This window comes from Emys orbicularis, chromosome 8 (genome assembly GCF_028017835.1).
Source record: "Emys orbicularis isolate rEmyOrb1 chromosome 8, rEmyOrb1.hap1, whole genome shotgun sequence".
Classification (NCBI taxonomy): Eukaryota; Metazoa; Chordata; order Testudines; family Emydidae; genus Emys; species Emys orbicularis.
In genome coordinates this window covers 68,142,881-68,164,419 of record NC_088690.1, presented here as the reverse complement: position 1 = coordinate 68,164,419, position 21,539 = coordinate 68,142,881, and the positions used below count along the sequence as shown (strand labels likewise).

At 47.4% G+C, this 21,539-nt stretch overlaps 1 protein-coding gene across 1 annotated transcript in view; it reads left to right on the top strand.

Annotated features, from left to right (window-relative positions):
- NOTCH2 (notch receptor 2) overlaps positions 1-20,056 on the top strand; it is a 108,298-nt gene extending 88,242 nt beyond the window's left edge. Inside the window, exons 22-33 of the mRNA XM_065409934.1 lie at positions 3,442-3,687; positions 4,427-4,539; positions 5,502-6,031; positions 6,877-7,224; positions 7,496-7,638; positions 8,696-8,906; positions 13,492-13,588; positions 14,031-14,199; positions 16,485-16,786; positions 17,207-17,354; positions 17,991-18,088; positions 18,737-20,056. Coding sequence (XP_065266006.1) covers positions 3,442-3,687; positions 4,427-4,539; positions 5,502-6,031; positions 6,877-7,224; positions 7,496-7,638; positions 8,696-8,906; positions 13,492-13,588; positions 14,031-14,199; positions 16,485-16,786; positions 17,207-17,354; positions 17,991-18,088; positions 18,737-20,056 — 3,725 coding nt within the window. The remainder of the gene's footprint in view (positions 1-3,441; positions 3,688-4,426; positions 4,540-5,501; positions 6,032-6,876; positions 7,225-7,495; positions 7,639-8,695; positions 8,907-13,491; positions 13,589-14,030; positions 14,200-16,484; positions 16,787-17,206; positions 17,355-17,990; positions 18,089-18,736) is intronic.
- The last annotated feature ends 1,483 nt before the right edge of the window (positions 20,057-21,539 follow it).

The following is a 21,539-nucleotide window of genomic DNA, read 5'->3' as shown; positions in this document are numbered from 1 at the left end:
TTCTGTGTAAATTAGACCCCAAAGAGCTGTATTATCTCTAAATAAAAAAAATAATGTTTGAGATCCTTGATGAAGATAGCTGTTGCCATGCACATATTGGGAGTGGCCAAACAAAAGGAGCTGGCAACTTCTGGCATTGTCTGTTCAACTGGCAAGACTATTTTCCAATTGGTCACTTATTCATAACCCAGTGTGTCTGAGTCTTGACCATTCGCAAACTGTGCTCATGTATTTTGGTTGGAGATCAAAATCTGCTGAGTTTCCAATGCATCCATACTTATAAGGTCTAAACTAGGAACTTACATTGGAATAGCAGTGTCTCTCAGGGGTGTGAAAAATCCACCCCCTGGAGAGACAACTATACTGATCTTACCCCCGGTGTAGACAGCGCTAGGTCAATGGAAGATTTCTTTCGATGGGAGAAGCCCTCCAGTTAGCATAGGTAGTGTCTACACTGAAGCGCTACAGCTGCTACGTTATAGTGTTTTAAGTGTAAACATGCCCTAAGAAAACAATGAGTGACATAATATGGCTCTTGTGACTTTTTGCTTTGCAACTGTATTTTTTTTCAAATGGCCAAAATATATTTAGAAATTCATTAATTGCAACTGATTTTACTTGTTGGTATAGGTTACCTGCTATAATGAAAATGTTTTCTTTGTCACGAGATCAAATACATTAGCAAATTAATAACATTGGACAAGACAATTTACATTATACTCTTGATTGCTGTATTTGTAATCATTATATAGTGGTTTTACCGCTAATTGAAATAAAATATTGAAATATAAATTTTGGCAGATGTTCAACTTATGCTTATTAGAAGAGTCTGAAACCAAAAGAAAACTAAAATGTATATGTGCACACAAAACCCAATATTTAAATTAGATATCACATGCAACAATATATGGCTTAGTTTTATCCATATGTATTATATGGACACATTATGCTGTCTTCCCACTGACCATCTTATCACCCCCCTTCTGACGCCCCAAACAGCCTCTGTCACTCCCCCTATCCTTTTCTGTGGCACAGTCTGCCTCCATACTTTCGTAGATAATCAGAATGTATAAAATTGAAGCTCTACTTTACCTACAAATGCCACGATTTCATATCTTGGAAGTTTACTTTGGTATGTTTGCCTAGAAATCATTCAATTTAAATGTTATAGAACCCTCTCTGGAAGCATTAAACAAATAATTCAATAGCAAATTAAGGGCCCAGTGCAGCAGTGCACTCTGGCTTCTTTGTGCTGTTCTGATAAGTCAGATTTGCAGCTGCTTTTTGTTATCTGACCAATACACTGCAGCTACTTTGCACTGCTCCAAAGCAGCTCAAATCAGCGGCTGTAACTAAATCTATCCCCAAAAGTTAAATGGAAAAAACATGTAAGGTTGCTACTACTGAACCCATTAGAGATTACATGGTAGAATTCTCTCTCCTTTTTTTTTTTTTTTTTTTTTGTCTTCATATATTAAACTTCCCTAAAGGAAATTCTTAAACAAAATTGCATTACTGTAGAGTTAAGGTTTAACAACATACTACTTCCATTCTGTCTTCTTCTTTGTCACCTGTTTTTCAAAACATAGCTTTCAATACAAGCTTGCATTTTAGAGCCAATGAGAGCAGACATTTCTTGCCCTGTTAACTTCTTCCCCTCTGAAGGTTATGCAGCACTAAGTACATTGCTGAAGTGCTAGGGAGGAAAGAATTATTGTGGATTCTGTTTGTTCGTGTTCCTATCACAGTTTCTTTCACCTAGGGCCTTTGGATTCCTTCATAACCACTGTTTGTTCTCTCATTCTTTCGTGCCTCTTGCAACAGGTACGAATACATCATGTCAAACCAGCTTTTTGCTAGGGTAACAAGTTTAATGGATAAAAGTGGGGCATGCATGCTAGGTATATGAGTAAAATGGTCCATGTAGGAAGGAATAGCCAAATTCCCAAATAAAAACTGGGATGCTGGTTGGCCTCTGGGTGTTATAGTGGATGACAAATGAGTCAGTAATATCAGGGTGTTACAAAACAGCAAGTATTTTAGTGAGTTACGTAAATTGGAGTATTCTGTGTAAAGCATGAGGAAAACATGGTTCAACTGGATCAGTTATGGGTTGGTTCTTCAGCTGGATCCTATATCTTATTATCTGAGGCAGAACCAGTGATGGATTTAGGACACTTTCCCTACAGTATCTGACCTAAGAATAGGTTAAACAGAACAAGCTGCCGAGGGGAACTTGTGGAACTACCATCCCTAGCAATGTGCAAAGCTTGTCCTAAGTGATGCCCTGCCAGTTGTGAGCCTGTATTCTACCCACAGACACTTCTGTCAACTTGTTCCATTGCTGATTATTTGAAATATGTTGATCCAAACTCTTGTCATTAGGTTTCAGGGTTACCACCAAACTAAATTAAAATTGCTGTTTGTAGCCTTTCAAGTGACAATGCAGAACTGTCTGGCAGTGTTCAGCAAACAATCGCTCTGATAGATAATTCCTCAACCGTAGGACTAAATCAAATTTTCTAAAAATATATATTGTGACAGACCCAGACCAATGGGGTACAGGAGTCTGGTAGAGGGCAAATATACTGGTCACTGGATGAGTAGTTTTCAGTTCCCTGAGTGACCAGAGCAGGGGCTGCACTAGATAATCAGGAACCTGCTAGAACCAGTTAAGGCAGGCAGGCTAATTAGGACACCTGGAGCCAATTAAGAAGAAGCTGCTAGAATTAATTAAGGCAGGCTAATCAGGGCACCTGGGTTTTAAAAGGAGCTCACTTCAGTTTGTGGTGAGAGTGTGAGGAGCTGGGAGCAAGAGGCGCAAGGAGCTGAGAGTGAGAGGGTGTGCTGCTGGAGGACTGAGGAGCACAAGCGTTATCAGACACCAGGAGGAAGGTCCTGTGCTGAGAATAAGGAAGGTGTTTGGAGGAGGCCATGGGGAAGTAGCCCAGGGAGTTGTAGCTGTCATGCAGCTGTTACAGGAGGCACTATAGACAGCTGCAGTCCACAGGGCCCTGGGCTGGAACCCGGAGTAGAGGGCGGGCCCGGGTTCCCCCCAAACCTCCCAACTGACCTGGATTGTGGGTTCTTCCAGAGGGGAAGGTCTCTGGGCTGTTCCCCAACCCACATGGTGAATCTCTGAGGCAAGAAAATCCGCCAATAAGCACAGGACCCACCAAGATAGAGGAGGAACTTTGTCACTATAAATTAAGCAAAAATGAAAACCACTGGAAATGCTCAAATGAAGTACCACTGAGACCAGGCTCAATCTAACCCACACGTTCATTGGGGATGATCTGAGGCTGAAGTAAATGAATTGGGCAGGGATCCTAACCCGGGTGAGCCTGGATTAAATGGAAGGTCGACTTTGGTAACTTGATGAACTATAAGAAATGATGCCGCGACGCCTGAGGCTCTGGTTTCTCTCACTTGTTTTAACAGGCCGTCTTTGTGAGGAGAACATTGATGACTGTGCTTCAGATCTGAGAGGACCCCGTTGCTTTAATGGAGGACAGTGCATTGACCAAATTGGAGGCTACAGCTGCCACTGTCTCCCAGGCTTTGCAGGCGAGCGCTGTGAGGGGGATATTAATGAGTGCCTTTCCAACCCTTGTAGCCCTCATGGTAGCCTAGACTGCATTCAGCTGGTCAATGATTATACATGCATCTGTCGCAGTGCCTTCACTGGTGAGTACCTGGAAATGCTATCCCAGTTTCCCATTGACTTGATCAAAACATTATCCTTATTGTCCTGCCCTTCTCTAGGAGTTGTTCGGTTATCCGGTCCATTTCCGTGACAATCCATGATTGTTCCCCCCACAGACTTCTGTTGTTTTAACCAGTCTGGTTTTAAGATCTTAGCACAATGGGACTTCCATAAATACCGCTGGAGAGAATTCCACAGACTGATACACTTCACTGCCAGGAAGTTCTTTCCTGTTATTCATCTCATCAGTCCTAATCTCATATTCCTAGTTTTTCCCAATTCATTACCCTAAATCCTTTTCCTCCTTAATGTTTACAATTATCTGAAGGGGTGCACAACTCTCATTTCTACTTCCCTGCACACTTAAGCAAGCCATACATATTTAACTTTCTCCATAAATCACTCCTTCCAAATCCATAATCAAATTTTTTGTCCTTTTCTTAACTGCTGCCAATTCTTTGATACCATTTTGGTAATATGGTTAGAATTGAATGTGGAACATGAGCTATGTTGTACCGCTAGGTACCATCCAGAGGGCGTTCTGCAGCTCCACCCCAGTTGCCAGGGTTCAGGGACACTTAGAGTTACAGAATGAATGAGGCTTACAGACTGGTGGAGGATCTATTGTCAGTGTCTCTTATTGAAAAATAAAGGGAGCGTTGAGCAGCCATTTGATTTTAACTTTGTGTGCTCTCCTTTCCTTGTGTGTCTGCTTCTCAGGTCGTCACTGTGAGACCCTAACAGATGTGTGTCCCCAGCAGCCTTGTCAGAATGGCGGTACTTGTGCTGTTGCCAGTCATGTGCCTTTTGGGTTCATCTGCCAGTGTCCTCCAGTAAGTGTCATGCCCTTACATGGCATGTTTTAGCCCAGACATCCCCATGTTTTCTGGCTTTATTGTACAGTAAGTCCCAGTGGCAGCAGGTAGTAAGCCCCGTCAGTTAGTGTCCGCTCATGAGCAGTGCAAAGATCCTCAAAGCCTCCATCAAACTGCTTATTCTTTGAGTATTGCCGGCACTGATCCCTGCTGTAGAGGAAATGTGCACCCTCTGAACTTTGTGGGAAGCTGTGTCCATTGGAACTGCACTAGCATCCATGTGCCTCCTAGCTGCGCATAGGAGTACAGCTCCACTCACCAGTCAGTTCCTTCTGAATGCCACAGGTCGTAAGCTGAGATTTGCCATTCCCAACCCTAGCAGTACCCTTCTGAGAAAGCTTCTCTGTCCTAAAGATAGTTTTAGATATTTAGTATTAGGCTTTTTGCTACTCCGTTGAGTACTTGTTTGCACAGAATTCCACTGAGCCCTTTTCATGAATAAAAAACAAAAGAAAATGTGTTCCAGCTTGTGAAAGCCAGGTGCACACACAACTTCATGCAGTGATCAATTCTGGGAAATGTCAGCCCCAAAGGTGTGAAAATTCTTGACAATTATCGTCTTGTGAGAAAATGAGATTATGATGGAGACTGTCTTGCAACCTTAACTATAGCACACACACTTCAAGGGTGCACTATGGACTTGTAAGGCAAGGCCAGGTAGATAAGCTTCTTGGTGTAGGGACCAGTTCCTTGGTGGGCTTTCTGCTCAAAGTCCTGTAGGTTCCAGGAACCAGTGTGTCTGTGGTTAGATCTAGGAAAGCCCCACAAGTTCCTGGGGTAGGGATACAGGAGTTGACGTGGGGGTTGGGTCTGTGAAATAGATAAACTGATATTTGTGCACCCTTGTGCGTGACATAACCAAAATCTCTTCTCCAGCCCTAAGAACATTAATCGGTCTGATCTCCGCACTTTTCTCATAGGGTTATTCTGGGTTTAAATGTGAGTTTGGCAGCCACAGTGTCTGTGGGCAAGTGAAATGCAAGAAAGGGGAGCAGTGCATCCAGACATCCTCTGGGCCCCGATGTTACTGCCCAAAGCTCTCAGCTGGCACGGCGTGCCAGACTGGTACAGGCTGTGCCAGTGCACCATGCCAGAATGGTGGAAGCTGCATTCCCAGGACTCAGCCACCTTACTACTACTGCCAGTGTCCTGATCAGTCTGAAGGGAGCCAGTGTGAACACTCAGTGCGCCCCAGCCAACAGCCACTGGGCTGTCCGGACCAACACTGTGCAGAAAGAGCAAAAGATGGCTACTGCGACAAGGACTGTAACATGCACGCCTGCCAGTGGGATGGAGGTGACTGTTCCCTGACAGGGGAGGATCCCTGGGCCAACTGCTCTTCCTTGCTGCACTGCTGGAAGCGCTTCGATGGCAAGTGCGACGAGGTCTGTAACACACCCGAGTGCCTCTTCGACAACTTCAAGTGTCAGCAAAATAGCAAGCAATGCAAGTAAGGCCTGCTCCTGACTGCTGGGATCTCTGTAACTAACACAAGGCTCTCGCTAGTGCTTCTAACAGCTTGATTGCTTGGCCTGTGCTGCCTCTCCCCCCCGCAGCCCTGTGAAGGGCGCGTGCTCTCTGCACTCTCGCTAGGACCCCCACATCAAGGAACTTTCCCTCTCTCATCTGGTTTTCAGCTTTCTTTGGAAATAACTTTTGGAAGATGTGTGCTTACGGGCAAAGTTACATAGTCTGCTCAGTGACACCGCATGCTAAGCTGCTTACTGAACATATTGCACAGTCTGCACCTCTCTCCTACTTCCCAAAGAAACTCCAATTAGAGCAAACCCCTCCAACCAGAGTAGAGTGTTTCTTGAGGTCCTGGGGAAAATGAATTTCTAGGTGTCTTTTCATGTTCTGGATCCCACCCCACACAAACGTAGCACAGGAGTGAGACCTACAGCTGAATTCCTGGGGTGCTCCTTTCTAATCACTAACAGGCAGCAGGTGCTGCAGCTTCGCCGTGGTAACCGGTCACTTGATCCCAGTGCTTGGTGCAGGACCATTTACTGGACTGAGCAATTCTCTCTCCTTAACGAAACCAGATGACCTACAGGTATTAGGTCTCCTCCACCCACTCAGACCCAGAGTGGGGCCAGCTTGCAAGCAGTACACTAGAGGTGAAATACCTCACCCGATACGCTGCAGCCCCTCCAGTCTCCTCCTCAACCTGAACCCAGACTGGAGCTGATTAGCTAGCGGGGAAAGGTTTGAATCCTGTTCTGCAGGCCCCAGACTAGAGGTACAATGAAACACCAGTGTGCTGCTGTTTGTAACCCCGTGCCCCTCTCCTAGGTATGATAAGTACTGTGCAGATCATTATGCGGATGGGCGCTGTGACCAGGGCTGTAACAGTGAGGAGTGTGGCTGGGATGGCCTGGACTGTGCTGGTGACAAAGCTGAGAAACTGGCAGAAGGGACCCTTATTATTGTGGTACTGATGCCCCCCGATGAGCTGCTCAGTGATGCCCGCAGTTTCCTGCGGACTTTAGGATCCCTTCTTCATACCAACCTGAGAATAAAACTGGACTCACAGGGAAACCCCATGGTGTTCCCATACTACGGGGAGAGGCCGGCATCACGGAGTCGGCGATCACTCTCAGGCAGTCGCAAGCCCAGAGAACTTGAACAGGAGGTCATTGGGTGAGTGAATTCCTTTGTGCATCACTAGTGAGACTATATCGTTCGGTACTGTGGGTGTGAGGTGGGTTCAAATGTATGCAGTATTTGTGGCCTAAAATACGTCTCTGTTCTGCCACGGGAGGAGTATAAAACTATGGAGATTGCTAAATACAATGCTAGGCTGGAAGAATTAACCCGGGAGACTAAATTTTAATTTAGGGATGCACCATTTAGAAGGACCAATTCTCTCTTCCTTTGCTTACTCCTCTGCACTTTAATTCTGTTCCTGCAGCACGAAGGTGTTCCTGGAAATTGACAACCGCCAATGTAGTGAAGATTCAGACCAGTGCTTTAAAAGCACAGAAGCTGCTGCAGCTCTCTTAGCAGCTCAGGCCATGCAGGACATGCTGCCCTACCCCTTTGTGTCTGTCCAAAGTAAGTAACGTTGGAAGAGAGACGGGGGGATATGTCTGGCGCATGAAAGAAATAAATGCTTGATTTAATGTATGAAATAGCATGTTTTAATTGTTGATCAGCACTTCAACACCTGTCTGCACCTTGCTGTTCAAATGCAGCTTCTTGAATTCTGCAAAAAACTTAATCATATTGCGGGCTAATTTACTGACCACCTCCAGTATTACAAGTATGTGTGGCCATTGTGTACATATGTGGTACACTTTGTGTAATTAATTTTTTTAACTTTTATAGTGTGGAGTGTAAAACGAGTTGTAAAACACATATGTGGAGGTGATAAGTTGCAGAGCCATGAGAGAGATTTATCACACACCTTTGACCATCACATGTCTGCTATAACTCATTCAAACATTCCAAACCCCCTGAGCAGATTTAAATAGGCGCCTTTAATAAAAATTCAGCCTGCCAGAAATATCCTCTTCTTCAATACAGAATTTCCTTAGATGCCACCAGAACCTGAGCCCTAGTTACAAGATTCAGCACTTGACCAGAAACTACTTCTTTATACCTAGTAGTGTTGTGAATTTGGGAATGGATATCTTGAGCCAGCTGAGCAAAGAACAGGATCTTTTTAAAAAGAACAGGATCTTCGTCAAAGCAATTGAGTGCACCATTGAAGATCTTGTTCATGAAGCCGTGTGCAGCTTATTCAGGATCTCCACAAGTGTTACATTTACACATGATGTTGTATGAACAAGCTATGCACTTCTTCAAAATTTGCTTTCTGCAGCCCTGCAACCTTTTAAAACACACACTCTGAAAAACATGTAACAAAGGCTAGACAATAGAATGAAAGTGCTGTGTTCATTGTACAGTTATACTGGCTTGTCAGAACCTACTGTGCATAGCCAGAGTCTGAACTTCCTAAGGCCTTGGCATCCTTTGTTCTAAACCCACCATGAAGTAGAGAAAAATCACTGTCTTCATGAAGAAGGAAACCCTATGTACAAGGAAGGAGGATTGAAGGCTGCTGTCCAAAAAAGCACTTACTTTGCTGTATTTTAATTGGGATTTTTAGGTGAACCTTGGCTACCAAAGAAGACCCAGTTGCTTTACCTACTTGCTGTGGCAGCTGTGATCATCCTTTTCATCCTGTTGTTGGGTGTGCTTGTGGCAAAGAGAAAGCGCAAGCATGGCTCCCTCTGGCTTCCAGAAGGCTTTGTTCTACGCCAGGACCCCAGTAACCACAAGCGCAGAGAGCCAGTTGGGGAAGATGCAGTTGGACTGAAGTAAGTCTGTATTGGGTCATTGAACGCCTTTATGCGTGCTAGGTTTTTGGGAGCCAACCAAACCACCATGTAGTGCATAAATCCCTAATTAAAGGTACTTACAACTTTGGGGGGGTGAGGTAAATTTACACATCAGGCTAAAATTTCTTAAGCTTTTTCTCTGTACAGATGTTCAATTGAGATGATCTTTCATTTGATAACTCATTTAATGTTACAGATGAAAGCCCCCAGCCCATGGATAAATTTAAAACTAGATTGCATAAAGCACCAGAAAACCCATTGTAGGTAACAGTCTTGCACTACGCTCTAGGGGATGGACTGGATGTTACCTAACAGGGTTGGTGTCTGACTCTGTGAATTTGAAATCATGAAGTGTGATTGTGCAGAAATAACAAAATGTCTGAAAATCACATGCTCTTCATTCACTTTACTTGACTTTCCACTGAATTAACCAAGTGCAGAGCTCCACTCTGGTGGTACCCTGCTATCACTGCCTTGTTGAAATAAGTGCAGATAATGGACCATATTCATCCATGATGAAACTCTATAGAAGTCAAAAGTCAATAAATGGTCCAGTGTGTGTGTTTTAATGAAGGATTAAAGATGCTGAAAACATGTCTCTCTAACTTACTGATACATACCAGGAGTGTGACTTTGGTCCCCCTCTAGTGGCTAGAAAGGTTTACTGTCTCCAAGCTAATGGACCAGTCCTATAGCTAATGCAGTACAGGCAAGTGCTTTTAGAGCCAGAGGTCTGGATTCAGTCCTGGCAGATAACCCAGTCAGGGGACTTTGCTGCATTTACATATTTATTTCAATGAGGGACCATGTAAACAGCTCCAAATTCAGAAACGTGCAAATGAGCATATGTCTACTCGATATTTGGAGTGCCCGCCTCATGCTCCTGCGTGAACACGTCACATGTGCCGATTTACTGAAGCTGCACCTTTTCAGAAAGCAAGGACTTCGGTGCCAGAAATTATCTCAATAGAATGTTGGGGTTGAGAATTTACAAGTAAAAGCTAAGGAAGTTCAGAGCTGTGGTTACCAAGGCAGCTGTCACTAGGCTCTCTTGGGTCCACCCTACTGTAGCAGCCACATAGCACATTTCAGTTAAGATTGCCAAACAGTTCACTTCACAATCCTTCAGTTCACAGGGCAGCGTGCTAACTGCACCATCCCTTCGGTCGCTTCCCTGGCATGCCTAGCCATCTCTGCAGGACAATCTCCTGAGTACGGGAGCAGTGGCTGCCTTGCATTGGCAGGTGTGCTAGGTGGGAGAAGGCTCCTCGCTCATTGGTGCTGGCTACAGAGATTGTTCCTGCCTCTGCTACTTGTGTTGGGGAAAGCTGATTCCTTATGGAGGGCTATTCGTGTTTGCCAGATTCCAAACCTGCTTGCTTGTGGTTTCCCAGGCAAGAGGGAACACTAACGCTGGGAAGTGCTTTGACCCCAGGGACAGAGAAATGTAGCCATTGGACATGTTTGAAAGAAAGGCTTATCCCTCAGTGTCCAAAACTTTGTGCTGTCAGTTATCAGGCCAGATAAAACACTTGGCTCTGGTCAAAAGCTGCCTCTAAAGCCCAGTGCATCTGAGGCCAAGACACAGGCATTTTCAGGGCTAAAATCCAGGAGATGTCCAAACATTCCCTCAGGACTGCATTTGATATCTGATGTTGCTGCCAGGTCTCTGGCTACAGCCCACTTGAAATGTTCCTGAATTCTGGTCTTTGTGGCCAGGCAAGTTATGAACTTGCCTTTGAAGGCGCAGACCTCGTCACTTCCAAGAAGGTTGAAGTCTTGTAAAAACTGAAAGCTACAAAGTCTATGGCCAGGACTCTGGGCTTCATTCAGCCTGTTTCAGGCAATGTTTGTTTTGATACTTTGGGGCAGGTCACAGTAATCCTATAGGGAGTTAGCTACCATCAGAGGACACTCCTTGGAGAATACAAAGACCTTCCCCAGCTGCTGGTGGGGTGCACTTTGGCAACAAACTTGAGGGTGCACTGATGGACCCAGAGCCAGTACTGCAGTACTCAGATCCTTTTCCTTTCTCTTCTACCCCAGCTTTGGAGACCATTTGTCCTAGCTGACGAACGGGGTGCCATTTGTTTGGGTTTTGGAGTTTATCACACTGGAGTACTCATGCAGTGTGAAGCCAGGCCAATATCCAACCCTTCTTCCTTTTCTAGGGCTCCCTCATATGGAGAATATTTGCAAGAGGCAGACATGGCTGTGATGGAAATAGGAGTCGCAGAACTGATGCCAGAGCTTTACAGAAGGACAGGATTTTATTCCTGGGATTTTCTCATCAACAAAAAAAGGCCTATTCTGGCCTTCTCCAAATGGAATGAATAACTGAGGATAGTCTCATTCTGCATGGCTTCTCTGTGCACAATAATCCCTGCTTACAAGCCCCATGTGGATTTTAGGCCCTCGGCCTTAAAAGTGCTTGCTTTTGCCTCCCAATATGGAAGAACCATGTCAGGTTCTTGGTGGGCAAGAAATGACCAGTGCAAGGTCCTTCCCTGCACACTGGATATTGACATGGTGTGTGGAAATGATTGTGATTCATCTATTGGAAGAGTGTCCATATCTGGGCAAATGGCTCATAAGAGCTCAGTTGGACAGCAGGGTAGTTCACACTGCTGCAGGAGACCTGCACCACCTTCAGATCTGAAGTTAAATCTTCTTTCATCCCATTTTACATCCTATCCCTCATAAGGGCCACTCTGGATTCCACCAGGTCTCCAGGCTGCTTGCTGCAGGACAGTTTCTGAGATCTCATCCCAGGCTAGATGGCAAAAAGCCTTTACGTCTCAGGTTCAATGGAAGTCTGTTATGCAAGGCTATGAATGCCACCTTTGCAAGGGTGATTAAATCAGACGTTAAGAGTGTTTAAAGTTTATCTAGGACAGTATTTCCCCCTTAGCAGGTCAGGCTCCCTCTGTCCCAGTCATGTTATTCTCCCTACTACTCCCTGCTGGCTGTGGGAGCTGTCTCCCCACCAGGTCCATGGTTATCACTGCCACATCCATCTGGGTAGTCTCTGACAGTCTGGCTCCCGGGTACCCCTTTTCAATCGGCCTTCTCCTAAGGGGGTAATATCTTCTTACACGGCCCTCCTCTTGGCATCAACAAGAAGCCCTTTGCCTCCTTTTGGCCATGGGCCTCCCATGTTCCTTCCCTTGCTTAGACACTTCCCCGGGGCCAGTCTTGACCCCAGAACTGAGGTCCGGACACTCCCTTCACAGGTGCTCCTGTTGCTCACAGGCCCAACATGCCCATCCCTTCCCTGTTCTCCCCACAGGTGGGGCTGTCCTGGGCTCTACCTTCCTCCTGTTCTCTGGGTGAGGTTTCTGTCGCCTATCCCTGTAGGGGCACTCTGCCTTCCAATGTCCTTGTTGCCCACAGGCATAGCATCCTCCCAGCCTCCTGTTCCAGGTGCCTCTCATTCCCTCTTGCTCCTTGCAATTTCTATGGACTTCCCTTCGCAGCAACTTGAATAGGTTCAGCTGCTGCTCTGCTAGTCGGGTCATATAGGCCTGTAGGTACTCTTGTGCCTCCCATTGTCTCTCTTGGGTTTCCAGTACCTGGAGCAGCAGGACCTGAAGCTGCCCTTGCTGCTTGTCGGCCCCTTTTCGCAGGGGCACTGACTTTGAAGTCCAGTCTGGGAGGGTATATAAGCCCTCAGCAAAACATGCTTCCACATATTGTGTTTCCACTGTCTCTCAGATAGTCTCTGCAATCTCTGTGACAGGCAATTGTCCCCGCAGTCTCTATCCTTTCCTTTTATCAGGGGTGACCGTGTGCCCACATTCTCCACCATGTGTGACAGGGTGTGACTCACCAGTCTGACACCACCTGCTGGCCGTCCCAGGGATCAGCACTGCTAGCCAGTGCACCCTCTTTCGGTGATACCTCACCCACTGTCACTTCTGCTCCTGGACCCATGTTGCTCCAAGGAGCACAGCGTCCTCTTCAGGACACAGCCCTCCGGTTGTGCCACACACTGTGCTCCCCCTTCTGGGGGACAGTACCACAGTTTGACTGTCCAGCCACTTCCTCAGTGGCGAGTGGGGGAGGGACCCACTACTCCAAGTCCCGGCCCAGGGACCCTGTAGATGGCAGCCACATGCTGTGTCCCCTCCAATGTCTGTCTACTTCCCTGGGCCACTTCCCCGCAGCCGCAGCACTATCTCCACCCTTATCTCAGGGCCTCAGCATGCTAGCAGTCAGCCGGGAGCTTGCTCTCACTCCCTTTATCCTGCCCAGCACTGCTCTGTCCAAGGTGCTAGCTTTTTTTCCTCTTGCAAGGCAACCAGTGCTCCCTCCTTGAGCTCCAGGGGGCAACTGAACCTGCTCTGCCCTGCAGCTCTTCTTATATGGGCCTGCCCAGCCCTGATTGGCTGCTTTCCGCGCAGCCCCTCTCCTATTGGCTGCTTTCCGTGCAGCCTCCCTAGGGCTCCATTAAACCCTTACCAGCCAGTGTGGGGCAGACGCAACAAGTTAAACTTAGAGTGTTAGTGATTCCACTCTCACTTTGTCAGTCTGCAATGTGACATGTGTTCTTCCATTTATTTAGGAATCTGTCAGTTCAAACTACAGAGGGTAATTTGACTGACTGCAGTCTGAGCGAGCACTGGACCAGCAGTGGAGGACCTCCGCCTAAGAGAGCAAAGGTAAGAGGTGCTAGGCATTGAACACTGCCTTCTAACCACTAAGACTCTTCTTGTTCTACCTAGGATAAGGTTTGGTACTTCTGTAGCATGCCTCTCCCCCAAAATACCCCCTAATCCTGAACGTCTAAAAACCTTCTAAAAGTTAACACTGTCCAAACCACAAATATTAAATTCAGGGCAACCACTCCAGTGCAGAACAAGAACAGAGTCACTTCATGCCAGAGCCCCTTCCCGTACAGACCTCCAGACTGTAAAGGAGGAAAGAGAAGCTTTGCCAATGCTAACCTCTTTGTAAATCCAGGTCAGTTCTTGCACAGTGGGAACTTCAACTTCAAGAATGCCACGCTGAGCAAATGGAGACACTTGTTTTAAAAAACAGTTTTGAAAGTGTCTGCTGCTATTTGACTTGTTTTTGAAGTGAACTTTTATTTTCCCTGTGCAGGCTGAAGACCAAGCTTTGCTGTCAGACGGAGAGGAGCAGGTAGATCAGCGCCAGTGGACACAGCAACACCTAGAGGCAGCTGACATCTGTGGGACCCCATCTCTAGCCCTTACACCACCACAGGAGGATCAGGAAGTGGATGGGCTGGATGTCAATGTCAGAGGGCCAGGTCAGTACACTGTGTCTGAGGTAAACTGTAGCACTACATACAACTCCCAACATTAGAACAATTGCACCTAAAACAGTGAGAACTTGTAGTCCTCATGCAGGGTAAAGATGCAGAATATGCAGAGACACCAGCAAAATTACACAATGTTTGACCAAGAGCTAAGGCAAGAGAGAGAGACCTACCATGCAGTCTAGAAAAAAGATTCTGGGGAGACAGACTCATGGTCTGCACTGCTTGGAGTATAGCGTGAAATAAAGGAAGGGAATTCACAGTATCAGAAAATGGTAGGACAACAAACAATAAATACAGACAGTCTAGGAAGTCCGTTAAGGCAATAAAACTCCCAGAGGAGGTGGTCAAGGTACCATCGCAGCAGAGATGAAGGATGAATTGCTGTACTGGAAATAACTAAGAGCAGTGGCGCTGGAACCCTTTTAATAGTGGGGGTGCTGAAAGCCAACCCCCTTGCCCCTGTCCGCGCTCCCCCCAGTTGGGGCCGGGAGCAGTGCTGTGTCTCCAGGAGGGGGGGACCTGGACAAGGGGTACGGCTGGGGGCGGGCACAGGGCCAGTAGCAGAGCCCTGGGCACAGGGCCCACAGCTGGGACTCGCATGTGGGGCCAGTAGCAGAGCCCCAGCCGCGGAGCCAGCGGCCGGGACCCCAGGAGCAGAGCCCCGGGAGTGGGGAGCCAGGTGCACGGGGCCAGGGAGCAGGGCCAGCACCCCAAGAGCAGAGCCCTGGGAGTGGGGCCCCAGGCACAGGGCCAGCGGCTGGGAAGTGAGGCTGGCAGCCAGGACCCAAGCCCCGGGCTGGGGAGTGGAGGCCTGGGTGGGGGGCCACCGGCCATACGTAACACCTGGGGGTGCTGCAGCATCCCCCACACCCCTAGTTCCTGCGCCTATTCCCAAGAGCTCATCTAATCTGGTAGTGGTGTTACTGCACTGATCTGTGCCAGCAGTTGCTGAGAGGCAATTGAGCAGGGTTATACTCCACAAGAGCATGTAGTCTGCATAGAAGTGGTGGAGGCGGGGGAGGATTTCCTTCTGACATTAGAGAATGAGTTTATATCATTAATCTGCACAAACAAGAAGACATCTACTTAACAAGCAGCCTTGGTCAGCTGTGTGTATATGACATTCTGCTGTCTCCTAGGGACAGAGGAATAATATTACAGCAGATACTGTAGTGGTCTTATGTTCTCTGATATGTCCTCACCTTTAGTACCAAGATCAGTTTTGGTCACCATAACTCAGACAGCCCTTGTGACTTTCATCTTTTCTGTTACTGGCAGTCTCCTAACTAGAACATCAAGTGATCACCTAAGTTTAGGAAGAAACTTTCCCCTTATGCTCTAGTATTTCCCAGTTGACTAGATGCATTGAGAGTGTTCTGCTGGCCTTTGAAGTGGTTAGTTGAAGCTCTCTCATCAGCTTGCATGGCCCTGTGTGATCTGTTCTATGCGGAAGTGATTCCTGGTAGCAAGAGAATTGGCTGTGACTTTTATCCTGGCTAGTACAGCAGTAAAGATGATTTTCATTTGTATACTGTAATATCTGGGGCATGTTCTGGAACGTTCTTACTCTGGGCCTGGTCCAGTTCTCATCCAAATGTATGGGAGTCTTTCCATCAATTTTAATGATTATTGGTGTCAAGTATCAGAGGGGTAGCCGTGTTAGTCTGAATCTGTAAAAAGCAACAGAGGGTCCTGTGGCACCTTTAAGACTAACAGAAGTATTGGGAGCATAAGCTTTCGTGGGTAAGAACCTCACTTCTTCAGATGCAAGATGCACTGTCTTGCATCTGAAGAAGTGAGGTTCTTACCCACGAAAGCTTATGCTCCCAATACTTCTGTTAGTCTTAAAGGTGCCACAGGACCCTCTGTTGCTTTTTAATGATTATTGGATCCCCCTTCTTTTATTGCTGTTGTAACATCATCATATTTGCTTTCTGACCCCTGTGATAGCTACTAAGTGGGAAACCGTTATGAGCAGGAAAGTTTCCTTGGTGAGTATGGGGCCTAAACAATCAGCTTCTGCAGGCTCTAAGCTTTCATTTGAACTAAGTTCCTAGCCCTATGGTTGGGAAGAAAGCCTTCCAAATGTGAACAGTGTAACACAGCGCGAACAGGTAAAATGGAGCTGCATGCGCTGACGTGGAAGGAAGGGATTGTCACTGGCCCAGTGCAAGTGCACAAAAGGAGAGGATATATGGCACTGGGAACAGGCACAATCTGCTTTCCTTTGCTGTTATGCAGGTGTTACCATTCAAACTTCTCTTCTGTTGCAGATGGGTGTACCCCACTCATGTTGGCATCTCTCCGTGTGGGCAGCTCCGAGATTAGTGATGAAGATGAAGAAATGGAAGATTCTTCAGCAAATATAATAACAGACTTGATTTATCAAGGTGCCAACCTGCAGGCCCAAACGGACCGTACTGGGGAGATGGCACTGCACTTAGCAGCCCGCTATTCAAGAGCAGATGCAGCAAAACGCTTACTAGATGCTGGTGCTGATGCTAATGCACGAGACAACATGGGCCGGTCTCCCCTTCATGCAGCCGTGGCAGCTGATGCACAGGGTGTCTTCCAGGTAATCCATTAAGGGAATCCCTTTTAGGACACTGGCTGAGATAGTGGCATTAGGCAACTGCAATGCATGGCATCATCTGCCTGCCCACCCAGAAGGATGTATCTGGGCAAGTACTGTGTCCTTGGCTATCCTGCTCTCAGACTGTGAGCAATGCATTGGCCCAAGGGTAAAAGGATGAAGGTTCTTTATAGGTCTAGTTTCTTCAGATATTAGTAACTCAAGGATTCCACACACACACACTCTGTTACATGTAGTTATTCAGTTTTCACTTGCTTTTTTGTTAATATCTTGCATATTCTGAGTCCTCGAATTTCAGCCCTGATATTGCTACATGAATACAAAATTTCTCTGAAGTTTCTTGTTAATTCTCAGTCTTATTTCTTAATGGAATTGAAAAATCACTCTTCCCCTGTGCCTCAGATCCTGATCCGTAACAGAGTGACGGACCTGGATGTGCGGATGAATGATGGCACAACCCCACTAATTCTGGCTGCCCGATTGGCTGTGGAAGGAATGGTGGCCGAGCTGATCAACTGCCAGGCTGATGTCAATGCAGTGGACGATCATGGTATTGCGGGGCTTGGGGGTTGAGGGCTTCTGTGTTCAGCACCATTTCTCAGGGTGTAGAATGGGAATGAGGAGCTAAAACCTGCACTGTAGCATGAGCTATTAATAACACTGGAGCTAGCAGAATAAATAGGGTAGAGGGTATCCTATACAGGTGGGTTCTGTGGTGATTAAGTGTAGCACACTGCAGAATGACTGGCCATCATAGGGTGGGTTGTTTGGAGATGCCTGAAATGTATGGAGGAGAGTTGGGGGGACACAGTGGTGACGGTTGTGCTGAGACTTTCTGCAGCATCTCACAAGCGTACAGAATGTGAGACTCCTGGAGAGGCTGTCCCATTGCATGTAGTGAGATGGAGTCTAGTGGGAAGTTGGACTGAGACTTTCTGCAACGTGCCTTGCGGTTCTGGGTGTCATGGAGGGAGCCTGCCAGGACTTTCTGCAGCTTTGTGGGGACAGATGGGTGTATCACAGGTGGTCATACCAAGGTGTAGCTCATCACGGAGGCTGCAGGGCTGATTACTGTACTGGAAAGAGTTGTAGGTTGCCAGGCTTGGCAGTTCCCTGGGGATGCTGTATTACACCTCTCCCACTTTGCTCATTGGTTTGTTGCTGAAGGGACTGAATTTCCCCACAGGTAAATCTGCTCTTCACTGGGCTGCTGCTGTTAACAATGTGGAGGCAACATTAGTGCTGCTGAAAAACGGAGCCAACAGAGACATGCAGGACAACAAGGTACAATTTGTGTATGCTCAATAGGGCTGTCCCTTCACACATGGTCTGCCCTGCTGGTCACTCAGCCGCGTTTCTCTCCCACTAACTCCATGCTTTGCAGTTGGGCCGTTGCTGTTGGAAATGATCTAGGCCAAGATTTTTCAAAACTAGGTGCTTGAAGTGAGGCTTCTAAATCTACACTTAGGGAATTAAGTGACCTGACTCTTCAAAAGTGCCAGGTACCCAGCAGCTCCTATTGACCTCACTCCCTCTTAGCCATGGCTCAGATTGGTTCACAGGTGAACCTAGGTCTCCCACATTCCAGTCCAGTGTCTAACTACAGGCCGTTCTTTCAGCTGGGGGCTCAGTTCTTTCCCATACAAGCCTTTGCTGACTGTATTCTTGTTTGGTTCCCTTCCCACTCCCCCATTTCCAACGCAGGGAGTTTTTCTCCCGTAGCTCACTGAGCAGTCCCTCCTGAAGCCGTGTTGGCTAGTTCCTGTCCCTTGGATTCTCTCTCAGTGGAATTGTAGTGAATTTTGTGTGTGGTGTATTCCGGCTCTGTTCCACACTCACAGATTGCAGTTCCTCCTATTGCCCCTTGCTCAGTCGACACTGTTTCCCCTAGATCCACAAAACTGTTGAGATGTCTCCTCTTTGTGCTTTCAGGAGGAGACACCGCTGTTCCTGGCAGCGCGGGAAGGGAGTTTTGAAGCAGCTAAAATCCTGTTGGACCATTTTGCCAATCGAGACATCACAGACCACATGGATCGCCTCCCCCGAGATGTGGCACAGGACCGGATGCACCATGACATTGTGCACCTTCTGAATGAGTACAACCTGACCCATAGCCCTTCTGGGCACCCTGGCACCATGCTGAGCTCAGCCCTCTCGCCAGTGATCTGTGGCCCAAATAGGTCCTTCCTCAATTTGAAACATGCTTCCTTAAGCAAGAAGCCAAGAAAACCAAGTGCCAAGGATGCAAAGAGGAAGGGGAAGAAATCTGTGAGTGAAAGCAAGGGGCAGTTTTCTGAGAGCTCAGTAACCCTCTCACCAGTTGATTCCCTGGAATCCCCCCATGCTTTTGTATCTGAACCAATATCGTCTCCAGTGATGCCATCACCAGGGGTTTTACCTTCATCCCCACACACACAGCACACTGCCACATCAGTACAGGCTGCGCACACCATGTCCTTCTCCAACCTCCATGAGCTGCAGCCCCTGGGATGTGGATCCAGCACTGTGCTTCCTTCTGTCAGCCAGCTGCTTTCACAGCACAGAATCACTCCTCCAAACTGTGGGCTCGATCGACTCAGGCCAGTTAACATTTCTGCTGAATGGATGAGTCGTATGGAAATGAATGAATCCCAGTATAATGAGATGTTTGGCATGGTCCCCCAGCTAGTGCATTCTCACCCCAGCATGCCTCAGCAGAGTGGCATGATTCAAACCGATGTGAAGCACGGCGGAGTCTCCAGAGTGTCACTGCCACCTATTATGACTTTCCAACTGGTTCCCAAAGGTGGCATAAACCAGCAGGCAATGCCTCAGCAGGCACAGGCAAACTGTGCTCAGAATATAGCTGGTCCTCTTAGTTCCATGTACCAGGTACCAGATCTAGCTCAGTTGCCAAGTGCCTCCTTTCCCATGGCAGTGATCCCTCAGCAGGATGGACAAGTAGCTCAGACAAACCTCCCAGCCTATCACCAGTTTCAGAGCTCAGTGGGAAAGTACCCCACTCCGCCATCACAGCACAGCTACTCCTCCTCTGCCACAGAGAGGACTCCCAGCCATACCAGGCACTTGCCAGGGGAACACCCATATCTGACTCCATCACCTGAGTCACCTGATCAGTGGTCAAGCTCGTCTCCGCACTCTGCCTCAGATTGGTCTGATGTGGCCACCAGCCCCAGCCTCGGCAGCAACCAGCGAGGGCCTGCAGCACATATGTCAGAGCAGCAGCGGAGCAACATGCACGTTTATGCCTAAAGAGGTTCTAATGGCTGCTGAAGCTGAGCTGGCTGCAGTTCTCATGACAGTCACCCAGGATGGAAATGAAGAACCATTTTAGTGTTCAGAAGTCTGACTGCACCCACCCACCGTCCGCTGTGATTGCTGTAGGTTTTACGCTTCCCGAATCAGAGAAGCTGGGGATGGGGAAGACCTGCTGGGCCACCTCTAGCCAGTTCCCCAGGGACTAGTGTGTGATTGCTCTCTACATGAGATTCTCTAGACTTTGTCCAGTCTGCTTTTAAACTTATTCCGCCACTTTCTTTGAGAGACTGTTGCTCAGCTTAATGCTTCTTCTGGTTAGAGCTTTCTCATATTCAGCCTCAAATAACAGTAATTTTACCCTATTGCTCTTCTGACACTCCCTTGTTACCATTCCAAATTCCTCCCTTTTCCCCACAATTACTGGTCCTGACTGTGATCTGAGCTATCACCCTCCCCTGGCTCTCCTAGACCAATGTCCTGAACTCCCCCTGCCCGTTAACCAAAACGCCCCCATAGACATGAGGACAACTGTCTAGAGCCACCTCCCCTGCACTGCCTAGCTCTTCCCTAACGCAGTGCCCAGGCCCTCCTGAACCCTCGCCTACATGAGTGCGTGTACAATGTTGACTCTTCCAGCTGCCAGCCCCCGAATTATCCTCAGACAAGTCTACATGGCATTCTCATCCTCAGAATACCTGGTCAGACTTCTACCTCAGCTTCTACCCCCCAAGCTCCTGTCTTCCACAGACAGGTCAGACCCCTCCTTCACACTACTCTGCAGTGAATTCCAGGGCTCAGGGCCGGCCCACAGAGGCACCTTGTCTCAAAGAGGAGACTGCCCGGAAAAGAAGCAGTAGTTTAGGAAAACCCTCAGTTTAAGCATGAGAAAGTTTCCTGACCTCACACCACAAATTCCTGATCCCATTACACAGTATCACAGCTAAGAGTCAAATGTGTTTGACACTGGTGCTCTCGAGTCCTGCAGGTTGAGTGTTGTCTCTCTGTGCTGTATCATGATGTGGCTAGGTTGTAATCATGTATATGCAGCATTTTTGTCCTTTTGTACCATTCACCTGTGTTTAATGTGACCCTCAATCCTGGGGATAGGCCATAATTGCCCCTTTTATGCCCTTTGGAGGTGATCGGAACAGCCTAATACAGTGCTGTCCACTAGAAGGCAAGAATGCTAGCGTCTTCTTTCTAGCCTTTAGTTAGTTGCACCTCATCTAAAATTGGAAGTTGGTTAAGTTGGAGACCAAATAGTTCAGAAACCATCATCTGAAACATCTGAGCAGATGGATTAATTGATTCTGCTCTATGCTTCAGCACATACCAAAACTGCACACTTGTGATGCTGTTGCCCGTATGATCCCACAAGACAAGTAGGAATTATACTGCAGCTTCCTCTAAATTTGTAGTGGGTTTACAGAACCCAGCTTTCATCGAGCCTTAACTGGACAATAGAGCTGCTTCTCCT